Source organism: Gopherus evgoodei, chromosome 16 (genome assembly GCF_007399415.2).
Source record: "Gopherus evgoodei ecotype Sinaloan lineage chromosome 16, rGopEvg1_v1.p, whole genome shotgun sequence".
Lineage (NCBI taxonomy): Eukaryota > Metazoa > Chordata > Testudines > Testudinidae > Gopherus > Gopherus evgoodei.
This window is the reverse complement of record NC_044337.1, coordinates 14,346,167-14,367,640: the sequence shown is the minus strand read 5'-3', so window position 1 is coordinate 14,367,640 and position 21,474 is coordinate 14,346,167. Positions and strand designations below refer to the sequence as shown.

Below are 21,474 nucleotides of genomic sequence, written 5' to 3'. Positions count from 1 at the left end.
CTTCTAGGTTCGTTGGGGAAGAGCCAAATTGGGCATGGGACAGGGACTGCTTTGGACAGCACACCTGACGTCTGAGCTCATGGAGACATGTTGCCAAGCAATGGTGCAACCCACAAGTCAGGGGACGTAGGAGTAGTTCACTTCCCCATCAGATTCCACCCCACATCATGTGTGTGTGGATGTGTGTGTGTGTGTTCTCTATATACTCCTGTCCTGCCATACCAGGTTATCAACTTAGCCCTGAACTTGTGGCGCTGCTGTTTTAAAGTTTTCCTCAGTGCAACAGGCTTCTCCAGAATGGACCTTGAGAAGAGGATGATATGACCCAGACTTAATGCTCCTTTGCAGCCATTACTGAATCTTCACCTCAGCAGAGCAGCAGTCAGGCCCTTCCTGTAGCTCCCTGAGGACAATTGACAGATACTGTGACCCAAACGTGTCACTTGTGAAGCTGTGCGACACACTGACTCTGTTCATTCCGAGAGTGAATGTTTGTTTCCCGAGCAGCTACAGCAGAACCACTCGACGACTTCTCCAACATTCCCCAAGGCTGAGCACGGATGGTCACGGTGAGATGAGACTCCAGGAACCGCCCATTAAGTATCCACCATCTATTCAAAACCTCTCTCCCGATCCCTGGCTGTGCTAGGATTTGAACTGGTGGTTTAGCAGTAAAGAGAAAAAAAAAGCTCTGTAGCCTGTTTCTGACTCCCTGAGACATGCGGTTGCTGTAGGAACTTTATGGCCAGGTGTGAAATGTATGAGGTGTGAGAGATTTTTAAACCCGTTTCCTCCTCATGGATAGAGATGGTCCCAGTCCAGCCCCGCTGCATCCATACTGCCCCCAGTTCTGGGATATTCAAAATCTGGCCCTGAGTATCGGGGTTTAGTCCTTCTCTGCTGCTGGGCATAGCTCAAAAAACGGGAAAGAGGGAACGACGTGAAAACAAGTGTCAGGGGCCTGCACACTGGAGCAGCGTGAAGCCAGACGTGGAAGAGCTCCCTGTGTATTAGAACCAAGTGAACACGGTGCGGTTGTGACCTCCCGAACAGGAGTTCCTGCGGCAGGGCTGTGGTGAGGGGCGGCTGCCCTTGCAAGGGGAAAAGAGTCATAACCGTGGGGGGGGGCTAGTTATGGGTGTTCCCCCCTTCACAGAGTACTAAGGCAGCCATGGCTTTGCCTGCAGTGAACCAATCCTATTACCTCTGACAAGACTCAGGCCTTTCAACCAGCAACCAGCACTTCCTGCCCCATGAAATGTAATGAAATCACTAGGCTCTGGCACAGCTCTGCAATGAAATGCCAGGCCGAGCCCTTCGATTCTGTGCCCCTGGCTGTAAGTTTCTATTCCCTCTGGACATCGATGGTGCCGGGCCTTGAAAGCCTCCTGGCTTGAAGAATTCCACTGAACTAATGTGCAGGACGGTTGTGGCTCCTTTCACGCCCACTCGACTGTAGCTGAGACTGTGGTGGGTGAGTGGAGGCCACGGGCAGCTCCCAGTCTCTGCAATATGCGTCTGTTCCTTTGGAACAGGGCTGAGCGACGCCTGGTTATTACAGGGTGGCCTACCAGACATTCAGAGTATGTCTACACTGCAGCTGGGAGATGGAGCAAGCCTTCCAGCTGGCGTCTGCAGCCTTGGGGGTAATGTCACGCAAGTGCACTAAAAATAGCCGTGTAGACGTTGCTTTCCCGCTGTGGCTCTGGCTGCGATGCCTACGCGGCTGTTTTGAGCACGCTGGTACAAGGCCCACCAGCCCAAGGCTGTGGGTATCAACGGGGAGGTTCGTTCCTCAATGCAGCGTAGACATCTCCTCAGTGCTGTGGCACAGTGCTCCCAACTGACATACTCTGTAAGGGATTGGGGGCCAGGCTGAGAGGGGATACAAAGGCCCAATCCCCAACCTGCATCACACATCACCAACATTAATGACGCACCCCTGGGAAAAGACCCAGGGGCAGCGCTAGCATGGAATTAACCAAGCACCTGTGGAAGGGGAACCATTCTCTACTAGGAATCCAACACATCTAGCAGTTAGAGCAGGGCTTGCGAGATCTGCAGCCTTGCTGTTCTGAGCTTCTGTTTCCCCACTTCTTAGCTGGAGATACTAATACACCCCCACCCCGCTTTTGTAAAACACAGAGAGATTCTCAACTGGCAGGAACTATGGGAGCATTCGACAATCATGGTGCAATAGTCAAATACACCCTTGGTGGGGCTTCAACAGATGAGTGCCAGCTCAGTTGGAAGAAGGTGATGCTAAATGCTGCTAAATGGCCCTATTCGTGTTCTTCATCTCGTTACTCTTCTTGGCCTGAGAAGTCCAAAGAGCCCCACCCCGCCATCTTCCAGCGCAGTGCAGCCTCCAGTCCTGCTGGGGGCCGGGCATTGTCCCAGAATTGGCTGTGACAGAGCAGGGAAAGGCTGAATCCTCATTCATGCATCTAGACGCTGAACTACTCAGTAAAATATTTATTTCTCAGTTATTTCACAAGTTGTTCTTACAAAAATTACTTCCCTCCTCAAAAAGAACCCCCCTGAAAACCAAACCAAAAACCCTACACACATGCACAAAAAAAACCCCACCTGAACAACCCCACCCCACCCCATAGATCCTGTTACAAGTAATTGAAATGTACAAATAAAATGGAAGAGAGCAAGCTTAGATTAGGACAATCCCTAGTTCTTGCTGTCACTCCACTGGGGCAATTTGTGTCTTGTCTTGGTAATGCTTTAACGTTAGCTGACAATTTTGGAGGAGGCTGCCAAGAGAGCTGTAAAATTAAGAGCAAATGTTTTCTAATTGAGATTGTGCAAAGAAATATCCCCCTCCCCTTTCTTTTTTACATTTAGAGAAACAGCATCTGCAAACTATTAAACCGGTTTATTTTCATTAATGCTCTCAAAAAGGGAGTGACATTTATATCTCTGCGGTTTCGTCTTATACAACAGGAAAGAGCCCCACGCTTTCCATGGGAATAAAAGCTCCAAGATTTTCCCTCTTCCCACCCCCAAGCAAAGTTTCTCATGATGGGAGTTCTATCTTCAGTGACTCTATGGCTGCACGTCTTGGCTTTGACAGGCTACCTCCATCGTGCGCTGCTTCTCTCATTGCTGCTTGGAGATCTTTATTTTGCATCAAACAAACACTGGGGCTGGAAATTTGGAATTCGTTGTTCCATGGCTTTTCTCACGGGGGAAATAGGACGTTTCAGTCCTTGCATGGTTATCCTGGGCTGTTTGGTGCTGTGCTAGTGACACCCGGTGTTAAACTGAAACCGGTGCAGCCAGAACTTTACTCAAGCCCATGATCTCTTTTCCCTGCCTCATGCGCTTCTGCCTGCGCTCAAGCTCCTTCCCGGGTAAAGGTTTTCTACACTTGCACTCCTGGTTCATGCTAATGGGCCTCAGCCCTGCTCCGAAGACGCTTGCCACCAGTTTTGCATGAAGTGTCACAACTGTTCTCTATGTGCTTGAAATGACCTCTCGCCGAGTGTTGGAAACTGTGCACTGGTTAGATGGTCTTCAAGAGGCTGTGTTAACCAGGATGCTGGCAGGTGCCTGCTGGCCAAGAGACTGCCCTTAAGATGAGGCCTCGCACAGTCACAGCAATGAGGGTAGGGTGGGGTGGGGGTAATTGGGATAGTATCTGATCTGACAAGTATATTTGACCTCATGGAGACAGAATTTTCCTAAGAGACCGGGACCAGATTGTCTATGCCCACCACCCACAGCGGGGGCCATACTTTCAAAGCATTCAGGGCCCAAAATGCTGGCCAGTTTGGAAAATCTGGAATTACTTTTTAAAAGAGGGTGGTTCAGGGGTCAGGGTGCTACCCTGAAGACTTAAGGGACCAAGATTCACGTCACTGCTGTGCCACAGACTTCCTGCATGACCGGCTTGTCTAGGCACAAAAAAGCCACTGCTTTAACTCTACTGGTACACCCAATGCCACTCCTCCTCCCATATCTCTGCACCTTTGCTCTCATCATTTCTGTGGAGATGATAGCACTTCCCTAGTTCACAGGGGTGTCGGGGGGGTAAATGCATTAGAGACTGAGAAGTGCTCAGGTACCACAGCACATGAATTGGTTGTTGGAATTTAAGTCCAGAATCACCAGCATGAGGGTGGGGGCTGGAGCAGCCTAAAAGCATCAGAGCTGTGATTCACATCCATAGCGAGCAGGGCAGTGAACATCTTGTTCCAAGGGGGTGGGTGCTATTATCTGCTCACTCTGACAATGATCTTGGCATTGGTTGTGCTGGTTTCTTTAAGAAGTTTGTGTCCCCATGTCCAGTTAAGATAAACGCACACTAGGTGTCACCACCTTGATTTTGGAAACATCTTTCATCTGTTGGGAAGCAGCTGGGAAGATAAGTCTGGCAGGATCCTCCCCACTGGACCGCCCAGGCCAGGCGTGGCCCTGCTGATGCTGCCCAGAAGGCCTGGGTCTTTCCAGACCTTGATAACAGCAGCTAAGGGTCACTCAGTGGCTACAGCATCACTTCGCTCTACTGGGTGGAAAGTTAGAACAGCTCAGTAGGATCTGCTCCTATCATAACTACAGCAGATACAAACCCTGCTGCTGCCTAGCTTGTGGGGACTCGCCCTTGGCTCAGGCACTAGAGACTTGTGTCTTTTGAAGCAGATGGGCCCGTGCATGAGTCCTCCTGCCAGCTAACGTATCAGGCTGCAGCCAAAGACCCATTGAAGAAAAGGCTGCTCCCAAGGGAAGCACTCAGTGTGGGAGGAATGAGGTTACCTTTATGGATGAGCTATGCCAGCCCGTCAGAAACTCCACATGTGCCTTTGTCCTGGAGCCCGTTCAGCATCTGTGACTACTGCGAGGGAAGATGGTTATGCCTTTTAATGCCACGTTGCAGAATACGAGCTCTTTCCACCTCTGTAGTACTGGCTACAGCAAAACTACTGGGCTTCCCATAGACTAGGGTGACCAGAGAGCAAGTGTAAAAAACCAGGACACGGGGTGGGGGGTAATAGATGCCTATATAAGAAAAAGCCCCCAAAATTGGGATTGTCCCTATAAAATGGAAACATATGGTCATCCTACTGTAGAGAGTTATCTGTAGAAGAGCATCTCAGTAGTAGCCGCCTTTGTTCTTAAAAGTACCAGCATATTCATTCATTCCTTACTAAATTCCCAGCAAGACACAGGCCTTAACAAGATGGCGACTGAATGGGCTGGGGGATTGGTATGGGGAGATGATGCCTTTTACTTCTAAGTCACTAGTTCAAATCCAGGGCAAGTCAGTCAGGACCCAAAGCTGTTTTCAGTTGGTGCCTGCTTGGTGGCCTATGTGAAATGAATAAGCAGTTTCAGCCCGGTTTCCAGTGGGTATTTTGTCCACATCATAAAACCAGCACCATGCAGCAGAGAGGTCGGGGCTTGAATGAAGCCTGGAAACTGAGCTCCCTTCTCCTTCCTGGCCGGAAGCCCCATCAGAGCAGGGCTGAGGCTCAGTGGTATAGCAGTACCAAGGGAAGCCTGTACTGCCCATGTTATACCTGTACTTGTGCATACGTAAGGAAAGCTGTCTCCAGAGCTGTCTGTCCAGCCCCCTGCTCTAGCCCCATTAATTAAAGCCGCAGAATAAAAAGCTCAGAGAAGACCCCTGAGGCCTCCAGCTGAGGTTCTGCTTGTTCACATCTTACACTTTAACTTTGATTTTCAGCTGTTCGGCAGGGAAGAGATTGCTAAGAGGTGGGGTGATGGGGAAAGCCAGCCACTTGCTGCAGAAGGCGTTTAATTTACGAGGCCAGGCCACCAACCACATCCAGGGGAGGCAATTCCACAAGAGAGGCAGTGTTTCCGAAGGAGGCAGCCTGCCTGGCCATTGGACAACGATGCACTCAGCTAAAGCCCACAGCCGTTTTTTTTCCCCCCCGGACAGTTCAAGGACCCGAGCCCCTTCAGACTTGCTTGTGAATTCATTGACTTAACCACAAAGTGCAGAGCAAACATCAACTTTTGGAAAGCTGCAAAGTCCCGTCAGCTAGCTGGAGTGAGTTCTCCTGAGCACTCAAACCATCATCTTTGCCTTTGACTAAGGGTTTAAAAAAAAAAAAGAAGTCGGTAACATATATCTTACATTGGCATGGGCAGCTGGCTACTCCTAAATGTACAAAGCACAATGCAGGGTTAGGGTAATGAATATATACAGCAGGGGTGGGAAGTCCCGCTTGCAAAAGTCTTTCTCTCTCAAGCACTGCAGTCTGGTGACACAAAAATATATGAGCAAAGTTGTCAGCCTTGGAACTGCTGTCGTATAATGTGTCGGCTACAAATGCAATGGCTGAACAGTCAAGTTTGAGTGACAACCACAGGAAAAGGGACTATATAATTGACATAATACAACGTAGTGATCCTCCCAACAAAGACCAGCGGGACGTCCCCAGCGTAGGAGGATACTCAGTCGCTCTTTGGCTGTCCAGCTGAGATATCCAAATTGGTCAAATCCTGCAGTCCAAGAGTCTTCCCTGTTCGGAAGCATCTTCATGTTAACTTGGCAAGTCTGTTCATCCTTGAAATGTGTGTGTGTGTGTGTGTGTGTGTGTGTGTGTGTGTGTGTGTGTGTGTGTGTGTGCGTACGTATATTTTATAATAGAGTGTGTGGGGAAAGCAACTTTCTTATCAAGTTCACTCCGTCCGTGGCTGCAATTACACGCCACTTTCCAAAGGGGATTGTGACTTGCTCTGCTTTCCAAAGGGGCTAGAAGAAGAAGGGGATGCTGGTGATGGACTTGGCATTGGTTGAGAATCAGAAGGGTTTGGGTTTAGACTGGGACAGGAGCAGCAAGCTGGCCTCTTGTGATCGGGAAGATGCTCTCCCGCCTAGGGCAGGCACATTGGTATTTTGTCCCGGTTCTGGGGATGTGCAGTCAGTTCACCGTGGGCACATGGCTCTGATTCAGGCTGAACTCTTTGGCTTTGAGGCGTAAGCTGGCGATGCTGTTTGCCATGTTCACCCCCTGGGCGGGCGTTGCGGTGCTGCTTGAGCTGTAGGATGGCACGGTGCTGCAGGGTGGGGGGGAGAGGAGCGAGGGAGAGGAAAATAGTTATGAGACTTAGGCACAGCCCAGGGAAAGCCTTAGATGCCGACGCTGCAATGGTTAAGTAGAATAGCACCTCTCTATTTGATTCATTTGATTTTAAGTTGTCAGGCAGTTGGCTCCTTTCACCAGCTTCTCAGAAACAATCGGCTGATGCCAATAGTAAACTTCCCCCGCAAACCATAGCAGGGGCTGGATGGCTTTATGCTGCTCAGTGAAGGCAGACAGTTTGTGCATACCAACTTTAAATGTGATTTTTAAGTCCCTGCTCTAGCTTCTAAACTGAATACATTTGAGATGGGCCCAGGGCAAAAACCTGGATCTAGACCTGGGGTGGGCAAACATTTTGGCCCGAGGGCCATATCTGGGTATAGAAATTGTATGGTGGGCCATGAATGCTCATGAAATTGGGAGTTGGGTGCGGGAGCGGGTGAAGGCTCTATCTGGGGGTTCAGGCTCTGGGGTGGGGCCAGGAATGAGGAGTTCAGGGTGCAGGAGGGTGCTTTGGACTAGGACCAAGGGGTTCGGAGCGTGGGACAGGGATCAGGACTGGGACAGGGGGTTGGGATGCGGGAGGGGGACAGAGGTGCAGGCTCTGGGGACACTTACCTCAAGCAGCTCCCAGAAGCAGCGGCATGTTCCCACTTCGGCTCCTACGTGGAGGCGCGAGCAGGTGGCTCTGCGCTGCCCCGTCTGCAGGCGCCGCCCCTGCACTCCCATTGGCTCCAATTGCCAGCCAATGGGAGCTGTGAGGGCGGCGCTTGGGGCACTGGCACCGTGTGGAGCCCCTGGCTGCCCCTTCATGTAGGACCCGGAGCGGGGACATGCTGCTGCTTCTGGAAGCCAGGCCACACACAGAGCGGGGCAAGTCCCGGACCCCGCTCCTCAGCTGGAGCGCCGGAGTGGGGCAAGCTCCAGGCCCTGCTCCCTGGCAGGAGCTCGAGGGCCGGATTAAAACATCTGAAGGGCCGCAGCCCCCGGGCCGTAGTTTGCCCACCCCTGGGCTAAACCCCTTCCCTACCCACTCTGAACATTACAGGGGAGGTTCACTCCAGACTGTGCGCTTGATCGCTAGGGTTGGCAATGGATTGAGTCACAAACCCAGAGAGGAGCATGTCCTGAAGTCCAGATCTGGATCTGAGCTTTGCAGCGCAGGGAAAACCCGCTATCTGAGCACTCAATGACACGAGTCGCTCAAGGGCTGAAGAATGAAACAGGCGTTAGATACAGAAGCAAATCAGATGGGGATTATGCTGGAGCAAACGTCTGTCTCCATACCAATATTCTGCCCTTGTGGCTCTTAGATACTGAAATGCTGGGTCCTTTTTGCAAAGCTCTTCCTCCCAGGCTTTCAAAGCACTTAGGGAAAGGTATTCATTACTGCAAGTATCCCAGGCTGACTTCATTCAGATCACCCGCGGGCCTAGGAGAGAACCCAAGACTGGGATGGCTGATGTTCTCCCCACCCCTTACAATTTCTCAGTTCCATGGTCTGTACAGAAGAGTACACACTCCCAGTGCAGTTTTTATGACTGACTCTGGTTACAGGATTCAACAAATGGGTTTGAATTTGCAATCCCTTTCTTCCCCGGAATGGCTTTGCCAAAGGAAATTCTATTTAAAAGTGAAAAGAAGCTTTTTCCTGGCTGAAACAAAGCCCCTGTGCAGTGTATTGGGGTAGAAGAGCCCACGGCCGCCCAGAGGATTCAGGGAGCCTGGGGTCTTCGTGAAGGGGGGCCCCTGCCACCAAATTGCCACTGAAGACCCAGCACTTCAGCGGCGGGTCCCAGAGCGGATGGACTCCCCGCCGCCGAATTGCCACTGAAGACCTGGCACATCAGCGGCGGGTCCCAGGGTGGAGGGACCCCCCACCGCAGATCTTCGGGGCACTTTGGCGGCGGGTCCCAGAGTGGAAGGACCCCCCGCCACGGGTCGTTAGGGCACTTCAGTGGTAGGTCCTGGAGCAGAAGGACCCCTCGCTGCCAAATTGCTACCAAAGACCTGGAGCAGAAGAAGCTCCGGGGGCCCGGGCCCTGAGATAGTTTTCCAGGACCCCCGGAGCAAGTGAAGGACCCCGCTCCAGGGCCCCCAAAAAACTCTCGTGGGGGCCCCTGCAGGGCCTGGGGCCTGGGACAAATTGCCCCACTTGCGCCCCGCCCCCCTCTGGGTGGCCCTGCAAGAGCCCCTTGACCTGAAACCAAGGTGGTGGGAGGGTCTATCTTGTCCCAACTCCGTGCTTGTAATTATTTGTTAATTAGAATTTCTTCCCTCCTCCTCCCCCTCTCCGGCTCTTTATTTTGATGTCTTTCCCAAGCAGAACATGAGTTTGCATTTCCAAGTGGGTTCTGGGTTAGATAAAACAGGCCAAATTCATCCCTGATGCAATTGCTAGAGTTACCCCAGAAAGAAATTTGACCCTGTTGAGTTTGCCTGTCCCTAGTTTACAGGATTCCTAAACCACTGAAAAAAACCTCTCTTGCAAAGCTTTCTGGGTTCTGCTTTACCCCCAGGGGGTGGAGGGGTGTCATTAGTGCTCAGGCTGCTAAAAAGCTCTGTTGGTTCTCATGACCCCTGGGGAGCACCATGTGCCGCTGACACTTAGAATATTAACTATCCTCACCCAAGTTTCACTCTTATAAATATTTAAACTCAACATTAGAAGACAAGGTGGGTGAGGTCATCTCTGTTATTGGACCAACTTCTGTTGGTGAGAGAGACAAGCTTTCAAGCCTCACACAGCTCTTCTTTGGGTCTGGGAAAGGCACTCTGAGTGCCACAGCTCAATCCAAGGTGGAACAAATAGACTCATAGACTCATAGACTGTAGGACTGGAAGGGACCTCGAGAGGTCATCGAGTCCAGTCCCCTGCCCTCATGGCAGGACCAAATACTGTCTAGACCATCCCTAATAGACATTTATCTAACCTACTCTTAAATATCTCCAGAGATGGAGATTCCACAACCTCCCTAGGCAATTTATTCCAGTGTTTAACTACCCTGACAGTTAGGAACTTTTTCCTAATGTCCAACCTAAATCTCCCTTGCTGCAGTTTAAGCCCATTGCTTCTTGTTCTATCATTGGAGGCTAAGGTGAACAAGTTTTCTCCCTCCTCCTGATAACACCCTTTTAGATACCTGAAAACTGCTATCAGGTCCCCTCTCAGTCTTCTCTTTTCCAAACTAAACAAACTCAATTCCTTCAGCCTTCCTTCATAGGTCATGTTCTCAAGACCTTTAATCATTCTTGTTGCTCTTCTCTGGATCCTCTCCAATTTCTCCACATCTTTCTTGAAATGCGGTGCCCAGAACTGGACACAATACTCCAGTTGAGGCCTAACCAGTGCAGAGTAAAGTGGAAGAATGACTTCTCGTGTCTTGTTTACAACACACCTGTTAATGCATCCCAGAATCATGTTTGCTTTTTTTGCAACAGTATCACACTGTTGACTCATATTAAGCTTGTGGTCTACTATGACCCCTAGATCTCTTTCTGCCATACTCCTTCCTAGACAGTCTCCTCCCCATTCTGTATGTGTGAAACTGATTGTTCCTTCCTAGGTGGAGCACTTAGCATAAGTAGTTAGCACGTGTTCCAAGGGACCATTCCAGGGGAAGTCACCCCTGTAGTCACAGGACAAAAAGGGGGGGGGTTAGTGGGTTACATATTGTTGTAATAACCCATGAATCCAGTGTCTTCATTAAGACCATGATTTTTAGCATCATGCAAAATTATGAATTTCAGCTCCCAGAATAGGCGCTGACTCCATGGGTGCTTGGGGGCTGGAGCACCCATGGGGGAAAATTAGTGAGTGCTCTGCACCCACCGGCAGCCAAGCTCCCCTCCTCCCCCGCCCCACCTCCTCCTCCCCCCTGAGCACACTGCATCCCCGCTCCCCCACCTACCTCCCAGCTCTTCCTGCCTGGCCACTGCCAAACAGCTGTTTGGCAGCATTAGCACGCTCCGGGATGAGGGGGAGGAGCGGGAACATGGCACGCTCAGGGAGGAGGCGAGGAAGAGGCGGAGCTGGGGCAGGGATTTGGAGAAGGAGTTGGAATATTGGCAGGGAGGGGGTAGAATTGAGGCAGGAACTTTGGGGAAGGGGTTAGAATGGGGGTGGGGAAGAGGTGGGGCCTCATGGAAGGGATGGAGTGGGAGCGGGGCTGGGGACAGAGGGGGCTTTGAGCACCCATGGAAAAGAAGGGAAGTCGGTGCCTATGGCTCCCAGGCTTGTCTTTTGAAAGTGTTGTGCAGTTTCCTTTGAGGATGAGTCTGATCCATGGGTCCTACACACGCCTATCACAACATGTCGTGTCGTGTACCTCATCCAGGGCACTAAACAACCTAACAAAAACTATGCGAGTGAAACCCATAGGTGCTGACTCCGTGGGTGCTCCAGGGCTGGCACACCCACAGGGAAAAAATGGTGGGTGCTGAACAGCCACCAGCAGCCCTCCTACTGGCCCCCCCTCCCCCAGTGCCTCCTGCCCACTGATGAGCCCCACTGATCAGCACCTCCCCCTCCCTCCCCATGCCGCCTGCCCGCTGTGATCAGCTGTTTTGCAGCATGCAGGAGGCTCGGGGGGGGAAGGGAAGGAGTGGGGATGTGGCGTGCTCAGGGGAGGGGTGGAATGGGGCAGAAAGAGATGGGGTGGGATTGGGGATTTGGGGGAAAGAGGAGTGACGGCAGGGTATGGGGGTAGAGCATCCCCGGCACATTGGAAAGTTGCCGCCTATGGTGAAACCAGACAACCGCTAACCCCCTGTTTTCGTCCTATGATGACAGTGGTGTATACAGGCCACTTCACCTGGAATAGTCACTTAGTTTAGCATAAGGAGTTAGCACATATTCTATCTATTCAGCCTCGTATTTAGCTGTGGCACTCGGAGTGCCTTTCCCAGGCCTGAGGAAGAGCTCAGTGTAAGCTCAAAAGCTTGTCTCTCTCACCGACAGAAACTGGTCCAGTAACAGATATTACCTCACCCACCTTGTCTCCTAATAACCTGGGGCAGACACAGCTCCCACAACACTGCATTCAACTCAGCACAGCCATTGCCTCCATCCCATATGCTGGCTGTGTTTGTCCTAGTGGCAGGCCGACATCTTGGCCCAATGGGCCTGCAGTTTATTCAGTTCTAACTTCTCCTTCCTACTTGAGGCTTAGGGCCCATCCCAACTCCCGCTAAAGCCAATGGAAAGACTCCCTGTGGCCTTTGTGCCTTCTCCATTTCCCCTGCCTGTTTAATTCTCTCCCTTGGAGGGGGAGCAGTTTTCTAATCAGCCTTCTCTGTCTAGGAAGGAGTATGGCAGAAAGAGATCTAGGGGTCACAGTGGACCACAAGCTAAATATGAGTCAACAGCGTGATACTATTGCAAAAAAAGCAAATCTGATTCTGGGATGCATTAACAGGTGTGTTGTAAACAAGACACGAGAAGTCATTCTTCCGCTCTACTCTGTGCTGGTTAGGCCTCACCTGGAGTATTGTGTCCAGTTCTGGGCACTGCATTTCAAGAAAGATGTGGAGAAATTGGAGAGGATCCAGAGAAGAGCAACAAGAATGATTAAAGGTCTTGAGAACATGACCTATGAAGGAAGGCTGAAAGAATTGGGTTTATTTAGTTTGGAAAAGAGAAGACTGAGAGGGGACCTGATAGCAGTTTTCAGGTATCTAAAAGGGTGTCATCAGGAGGAGGGAGAAAACTTGTTCACCTTAGCCTCTAATGATAGAACAAGAAGCAATGGGCTTAAACTGCAGTAAGGGAGATTTAGGTTGGACATTAGAAAAAAGTTCCTAACTGTCAGGTAGTTAAACACTGGAATAAATTGCCTAGGGAGGTTGTGGAATCTCCATCTCTGGAGATATTTAAGAGTAGGTTAGATAAATGTCTATCAGCGATGGTCTAGATAGTATTTGGTCCTGCCATGAGGGCAGGGGACTGGACTCGATGACCTCTTGAGGTCCCTCCCAGTCCTAGAGTCTATGAATCTATGAATCTCTCATCCATCCAGCCTTTGCCGTCTTTTCTGCCCACTAGGGACAGGCCTGGTAGGGTGGCCTTGGCTGGCTCTCCAGCACCTCCTGAAAGGCAGCCATGGTAACTCAGTTTGGGAATAGATGGGAAAGATAATGATGAGGCTGCCTGGACTTACCTGTATGGGGATGTGGTAGTCCAGGAGAGATACTCTGGGCTCAAGGCAGTCGGCCTGGGGGCCATGGGCTGTTCAATGGCTGCGTCTTGGCTATAGGATTTGAGGAGCGATGCGGACCTGTTGGCCAGCATCGCCCTCTCGTTGCGGCGGAACTTGGCTCTTCGGTTCTGGAACCACACCTAGCGGGAGGAGAGGCAGGACTGGTCACTTGAGCTGCACAGATGAGGCAGGTGGGAGGGAGAGGGGGAGCTGCCCCACGCTCCCTAATGCATAGCACAGCAGGCTGGTTGCACTGAGCAGGGGGCCGAGTTAATTCTGGCAGATCTCAGCCTGGCAGTGACACCTCTTTTCTGCCTGCCATGACACAGTGGGCCAGGAGGAGCTGTGATGCTCCTAGAGGATGCACTGCCCTGATCGTTCTGAACTCTATGAAGGCCTGAGTTCTAGCTGGCCAAGAGGGGTGGGGGGGAGCCAGCATCCTTGCCTAGAGCCAGGAGGCAGAGGCCTAGTGTCTCCCCATGGCTTTGCTCACCTGGACTCTGGCCTCACTGAGGTTGACCCGCCGCGCTAGCTCCTCTCGCACGAAAGCATCGGGGTAATGCGTCCTCTCGAAGACTCGCTCCAGAGCCTGGAGCTGGCTGCTGTTGAATGTGGTGCGGTTCCTCCTCTGCTTCTTCTTCCGCTTGGCAGCCCCGCGGCTCGGACTCAGACTCTCACCTAGGGGGAGCACAAAGGAGACAATCCCAGGGGGGCTGGGTACAAGTGACACGTCCATGGGGCCAGCCCACTTCTCCCCTGCCGGTTAGACAGACACACCCAGGCACTGTTGAGGGGGATGGGGCAGGCAGGGTGCAGCAGGGGCACTGCTCTGTGTCTCTATTCAAAGGGTGAACAAGGCCGGTGACTGACCCTTCTTAGAGAAAAAAGAACAGGAGTACTTGTGGCACCTTAGAGACTAACAAAGGTGCCACAAGTACTCCTGTTCTTTTTGTGGATACAGACTAACACGGCGGCTACTCTGAAACCTTCTTAGAGAGGATTTCATTGCTGGGCCTGGGAGATGACCTTGCTCGGTGCAGATGTCTGCAATTCGGCAGAGGAACACAGCCTGCCCTTCTCTGCAAGGCCTAGAGCCAAGCTTGGCAGAATACAACTCATTTAGAATGTTGATGGATAACATCAATGTTTATTTGAAAGCATGTTTTCCTATTGTTTCCAGCTGATATGTTCACAGCGATGCAGAATTATGGGGGAGAGGTCAGACGACGGGGAGAGTCAGGCAATAATTGTTTGACAGCAGACGTTGGAAGTCAAAAAGCTAAAGCTTTATAGCCATTAAAATACACATTGTCAACATCCCGTGTCAAAAGATACAAGGTAAATACCCTGAAATTGAACTGGACTAAGTTCTCAAGCAGCATTTTTCTTCCTTCGTCTGTCTGTACATTTCGATGATCATTGATGGAAATATTTTTTCTTCAGTTTGCGTGTATAGGGTGAAATCGCTGTTCACCAACATTTACCAATAGAAATCTAACTTTTCAGCCTACCTCGAGGGGAAGCAGCGTGGCCCACTGGACTGTCTATGGGAAGGGGAAGCAGTTCTTTAGTTCCAGTCCTAGCTCTGCCACTGACTGTGTCTCATGGCACATGTCCCAGCCCTTCTCTGTGCATCAGTTTTTCTCAGGGATAATAATTACCTTTGGGGGGATGAATGGGGAAAGGGCTTTCACTAGTTAATATATGCCAAGTGCTATGTAAGTACGAAGCTTAAAATTCCCAAAGGTGGCCACTGATTTCAGATGCAGCAGATGCTTGAGGCCTGATTCTCAGAGGCGACGAGTGCTGGCAAGTCCTGTTGAAGTCAATGCAAGCTGCGGGAGCTCAGCACCATAGCAAATCAGGCCCCAGGATGTCTCAAGTTGGGCACCCAAAAATGGAAGTACCCAAAATCCTTGGCCGCTTTTGCAAATGGGGGTCTTAGTCTCTAACGCCAGCGTCAGCGGTGCAGGAACTAGTGGTGCTGCAGATGCAGCCGCAGTCCCTGGCTTGGAGTAATAATAGCAATGACATATTAGACCATTTTGTCCAATGGCTTTCAACGCACTCACTATAAAAATGGTTCCAGCTCCCCTGCCAGTAATTCCTGAATTAGCAGCAGCTACATCTGTCTGCGACATGAGGAGGACCAGGAGGGTAATTAGAAGAACGTGATTTTTAAGGTGAACTATCTCATGGCCCGCCAGTGCTAGAAACAAATGTTACCAAGGCTCTGAGATTTCTACTCACACCCAGCATTTGTTTCCATTTTTGTGGCTCGTGAAATTTTGAACCTTAAGGCTGCCACTAGTCCATCTTTTTGCCTTTTTGGCCCAGATCCAGGTCTGAGTATGGCACATCTTGGGCCTTCATCCAGGGTAACTCATTCTTTCTTTGTCGCCAGCGTTACATGAGATGGGGCAGGCTGATGGAGACTGGTTCTGGAGGACACAGTCAGTTGCTTACAGAGGCCCAGTGGGGAAAGTATGTTGTTGTTTTTAATTCTTTAGTGGAGTATTGCTCAGTTGTTTTTTCCATTAGCAAAGCATCTGGATTCAATTTGTACCTAATGGCGGGAAAATATTTTTGAATTGTTTGAAATGTTATAGTTTTATGACATCCCATGGATTTACAGCCGTTGCATTGGATTTCTGTGCCCTATGTCAAAGTTAGAGCCTGTGAGGTGAGAAATTGTTGCCTCTTGCTAAAAAGCTTCAAATGCAGCTTTGCAAAATTGTCATGAGATGATACCAGCCCAGACACCAAATCTCCTGAAAGGAATATAAACCCTCATGCCACCCTCTGACTACTAAAAAAAGAACAGGAATACTTGTGGCACCTTAGAGACTAGCAAATTTATTTGAGCATAAGCTTTCGTGGACTACAGCCCACTTCTTCAGATGCACGATGCCCACGAAAGTTTATGCTCAAATCAATTTGTTAGTCTCTCAGGTGCCACAAGTACTCCTGTTCTTTTTGCAGATACAGACTAACACGGCTGCTACTCTGAAACTTCTGACTACTACGGGCTAGATGGAAACTTCTGTGCCGTACTCCATTGCTACCGCAGGGTTTCTTGCACCTTTCTCTGAAACATCTGGTGCTGGCCATTGTGAGTAACAGGATACTGGAGTAGATGCACCATGAATCTCATCCAATGGGGCAACGTGATCCAGTGTGATCTGATTCCTACTTTTACCACGCTGATGAAAAACTAAAGATAATTTAGACACCCATCAACCCCGTGCTCACCCACCCCCAATCTTAGGTGAGTGGGGCAGTAGAAATGTGCATGGCTGTTGTTACGACCCTTCGTGGTTCTCCAGCATCTCAAAGCACACTACAAAGGGCAGCATTACCCCTGTGTTACAGAGGGGTGAAGTGAAGCACACAAAGGTGAAGTGAGTTGACCAAGGTCACACAGTGACTAGAACCTGAGGGTCTGTCTACACTGGAGAAAAAGACACGTGGTAGTGAGTCTGAGCCTGGGTCCACTGGCTCAATGTTTGGGGCTCTGAGACCCTCCCTGCCTTGCCAGGTTTCAGAGTCCAGCTTCCAGTCCAAGCCCAAACGTCTACGCTGCTATTTTTAGCCCCACAAGCCCAAGCCAGTTGCCCTGGGCTCTGAGACTCACTGCCGTGGTTTGGTTTGGGGTTGGTTTTTTTCTGTGTAGATGTGTTCTAAGACTCCTGAGCCCTTGTCCTAATTACTGGTCTGTGCTGTCTGCTTTATCGGTTAAGGAAACCGAGAGTAGGCATCTGTGCTGCTAATTTCCAGGTGGACCCTTTCTTTGCTACACTTTGTATTTGAGACTCTCTGTAGCCTGGAGCACTGGGGAGCGTTCAGTATGGTTGGACAGAGACTTCGGGGACAGTCCCATTTTAATAATGAATAAACTGAGCCTAGTCTACTTCAGCCATGCTGTGCCTGTGGCTATCAAGCAGGGGCGGACATAGCCTCTCTCAATTCAATGAGACTGCTCCTCAGCCCGCCGAGGGGGCACCGACCACCCAGAGCACCTCCATCCCTAATCCTGGCCGGGCATGGAGGGGAGGCCCCAGGGGTGGGCATGGAGAGTGAACCCCCTCAATGCTCATTCAGCGGTTGTGACTCCTGTCCCATGGGGCTGGGCCCAGCTGCCCACTCCGGGCATTGTGACTGGGTGCACAAGGTCACAGTGCCACCACTCAGGTCTGGCCCAGCTGCCTCTGGAGGGACAGCCAGGCCCAAACCTGAGACAGGAGCCCCTGTGCAAGTGCTCCCATTGAACACTGGGCCTGATTTTGAAGGGTGCAGTTGCAGCCATGGACCTCCACTGAAGCCACCACTGCTATCAGGTCCAGGGTTCCCAATTTTTGGTTGGCCATATTCCTGGAGGTTTCATCGCATGACATAGTCTTTAATTAAAGATTAATCTTTAATCCCTGGAGACTCCAGGACTATCCTGGAGGGTTGGCAACCCTAACTTAGGGCATAATTGCAGAGGCAGCTCTCCCTGGCTTGAGTCAGAAATCCTGACAACCACGTGGCAGTTACCCCGGGGGAAGTGGCAATTGAAATCTCTGAGAATGAGGGGTTAGGTTTGTGGCTGGTGCTGACAATGGCCTAGTGTGAGATGAGTCTTTGGTGCTTTCTTTACAATGCACATTGAGGCCTGAGATCCCTGGATGCCGTCCATCATTAGAAACCATTACACATTACGGGCAGTGAGAATGCTCTGCACCTTGTAGGAATGGCCTCTAACAATCCACAGGTCAGGCTCAAAATGCAGCACTCACCCTACTCCCTGACCTGTTATTGGTGCAGCTCCTCAACAAGCGTGATTAAATAGATCTTGCGTTGTGTCAGGGTACCTCATTCCTCTGCCTCAGCCACACAAGTAGGTGTCCAGGGGATAGAGGAAGGGAACTGTCCACTGAGACCACCATCCCCATGACTGGATGGTGAAACAGGAACTCCCTTGAGGGGCTGTAGAAAGAGAGGTGACCTCAGCTACCATGGGCCCTAGTTGTCTGAATAGCGCCGGGGAGCTCCTTATGTACTGCCGCTTTCTGATCATTTAGTTACACATCTTTGCATTCCAAGTAAGTTTCATCCTTTCTTTGCCCCTGTAAACCCCTGAGGACAGAGGGACCCTCGGGCTGGTAGAAGCTGAGCGCGGCTGCATTTGGGAAGCTCCAGGACTGGGGCGGGGGAGAATGTTATGAAAGGTGACACGTGTTTGGTTCAATCTGAAATAAACGCAAGCTGAGTCAAAAAGCCGAGAGAGAAAGACGCTCTTTGCCCCGCCCAGGAGACCGCAGTCTAGCTTTGCATCACAAATAAAATTCCGAGAATTCCCTCCAGCCCTTGGTTCTGTTGAGAGCCTCAAATTCGCTGCCAATCTCTATTTTACAGTTGCCCCTTTTAGTTTAACTCCTTTTTTGGTTTTGTTTTCCTTCAGCAAGCTAATGAGCCTCTGGATTAAAAAAATATGTCAGGTCGCTGCTGTCCCAGCTTCCTCCCAGAACCTGGCATTGACATGGGCCGGCATGCAAGAACCATCCCTGATGGAAAAGCCCTACAGAATTTAATAGGGAGCAATAAGCTCCCTATAGGATTTATGAACTACCTGATAGGGTTTAATGGACAAATTATAGAAAGAGGATCTCATTCTCTATTAAATGGTATAGGTTTTTATAGTGATTTCTATTGAACCCAGCTGGGCTGATCCTTAGTTAAATCTGTCTGTAGGACTTTTCCATGAGCAATAGCTTCCAGGTTGCTCTGTTGAAAGAATGAGGGAGAAGAACCTATTGATTTAACTCTTAAAATGGCATGTGGAGAATGTGCTCTCAACCGCACCCACTCTGCCTGCCCTCTTTTCCTCCTAGCAAAGCAGGACTCCTGATCTGTCTCCCACTGAAATCAACACAAAACCTCACATAGAATTTAATGGAAATGAGGTCAGGCGCTACCACGGACCCACTGTGTAAAATTATTTCCATGTGGGATTTGCATCAGAGATGGGCCCAAGCTGCAAGATTCCAATATGGATTACACCCCCCTTCCATGTTTGGAGTGAGGCGGACCATTTTAAAGAGTTGTAAAGTCTGGGGGTGCACGGGTCCAGTTTTTATGTTCAAGCCCCTCTGCTAGTTTAAATGTGCCCCTAAACCATGTACAAGTGAGATCTTCTGAGCCACAAAACCATGCAGCACATTCCAGGCAAACTCTTAAAAGCTATTGTTAGCTGGTGAAAGCCTTTCCTCACCTAATCAAACCTTCCCTTGAAAGATATCTGCCCCGTACAGCTCAAAGGGTATCATTGTTCCTGAACTCTACATAGGTCCTTCTGCTTCCAGATGAATTCTCCATTATGTGATGTTTTTCCCTCCTCTTTAAAAAAAAGCCCATCCGTTGATTGCAGATGAGGCCGCTCTTGATCCAAACGTACCTGTTTGATTCCTCTAATTAGCCCAGAGACAGGGTTCTCCCGCTCCATAATGAATCCACATCTTTTCTCAATTAGCTTATGCTTTGGAGCCCTGCCCATACTCCAGAAATGTAGGACCAGATAAATGCCACTCTAATTGCTGATGGCATGTGTGTGATAGGTTTATGGTGTGCAAGGTTGGGAGTGATAGCCCGTTCTATAAAAAGATAGAGCTGAAATCAGCATTAAAAAATGAATGTCATTAAACGTTCCATTTTTGTGCTTTCACGGGGTGGGATAGGAGGATAAACCTAATAGATCCTATTTCCATCTGCAGTCACAAATCCTACATGAAATCCACAGCTGACTCTGGCCATCCAGCCATTACTTTTTCATGCCAAAGGCTGCTGTGCCATAAGATAACCCTATTCACTTCTGAGCGTTAGACACACAGAAGGAAAAGTTACTTAATTGGCTTCTCTGTGATTTTCACCAAGGAATTAGAATGTGTTTTCCCATCCTGATGCTCTTCCAAGAATAAGATTCATTCATTATGGAAAGGCAGAAATAGCTCCGCACAGGATTTCTTTCCCTCCTGAAGGACTTTGCAGGCCTCGTTTTGGGAGGCAAGGGGGGTTGAAAGGATGGAGCGAATTTGCAAGTTTGCATTTGTCATTTTTTGGTTACTGTCTGGCTCACTTGGAGATACTGACTGTGTTGATTGTCCAACCTAGAGGTCAGAGGGGACATGTGAACATTCCCCCTTCCTGTGGCCGCTTTTCGTATGGTGTATTTATTTTCCGCTGATTACAATTTCCTCTAAGGGGAAAAAATAAAGAGGGGAGGGAGGGATAATATTACTGAATAATGAACGATGACATTGCAAGGATAAAAAGGGAAAGCGAGACTGCTCAGTAACCCTGAGATGAAAAACACATTCCCCAGGGGAAACTGGCATTAAACGGAATATACGAGACATAGAATTAAGCTGTTGTTTTGTAACAAGTGCGTGTGTGTGCGTCTCAGACATTGCACAAACTAGAACCTTGTTGTCTGTTTAACACTAAATCTAGCCCACTCATCGCTGGGGTATGTTAACGATAAAGGCTGGAATGTCCAAAAGTGCCCAATGGACGTTGGCTTTCGGTAGAACTTGTATCCCTGAATCACTTAGAAGCTTTTGAAAATCTCATCCAAATAGTAAATTATTCCAAAGGACTTGAGCTGGGATTTTCAAGCTTGTTAGAGAAAATGGGATAAAATGTTCAAAGTCACCTAAGTGATTTAGGATCCTAAGTCCCATTGTTCAAAAGGGACTTAGACACTTAGGAGCTGAAGTTTCATTAGAAAGTCAATGGGACTTAGCTTCCCAGGTGCCTCAGTCAGGGTACAGCTAAACTGAGAGTGAAGGTCTGACTGTAGCATGGCAGACATACCACTAATGTTAATCTATCTGGTACGGGTAACAGTAACAACGTAGACATGGTGAAACAGGCTTCAGTATGGGTTAGCAACCAGTGTGTGTCCCCGTGTTCCCTGACAGGCTTGCGGTCTGGGTGCTAGATGGTGCGGAAGCCCGTGCCACCATGTCGCCACGGCTCTTGTTACCCGTACTAGCTAGATTAAAGCTAGAACGGCTGCACCTACCCACGCCACAATATGCTGTGTAGACATCAGGTGCTTCTGAACATTTTACTTTGGGGCTTAACCCTCTAAGGATCTTTTGAAAATCACAGCCCTTCTGGTCCTCTTCTTAAATTAATCTTGATCATCCCATTTGATAGCCTCCCTTTTC

The 21,474-nt window shown here is 49.8% G+C and overlaps 1 protein-coding gene across 1 annotated transcript in view; it reads right to left on the bottom strand.

Annotated features, from left to right (window-relative positions):
* Nucleotides 1–272: 272 nt before the first annotated feature.
* PRRX2 (paired related homeobox 2) overlaps nt 273–21,474 on the bottom strand; it is a 74,435-nt gene continuing 53,233 nt past the window's right edge. Inside the window, exons 2-4 of the mRNA XM_030536008.1 lie at nt 13,758–13,942; nt 13,226–13,404; nt 273–7,041 (exon numbers count right to left, since the gene is read on the bottom strand). Coding sequence (XP_030391868.1) covers nt 6,906–7,041; nt 13,226–13,404; nt 13,758–13,942 — 500 coding nt within the window. The 3' untranslated portion in view covers nt 273–6,905. The remainder of the gene's footprint in view (nt 7,042–13,225; nt 13,405–13,757; nt 13,943–21,474) is intronic.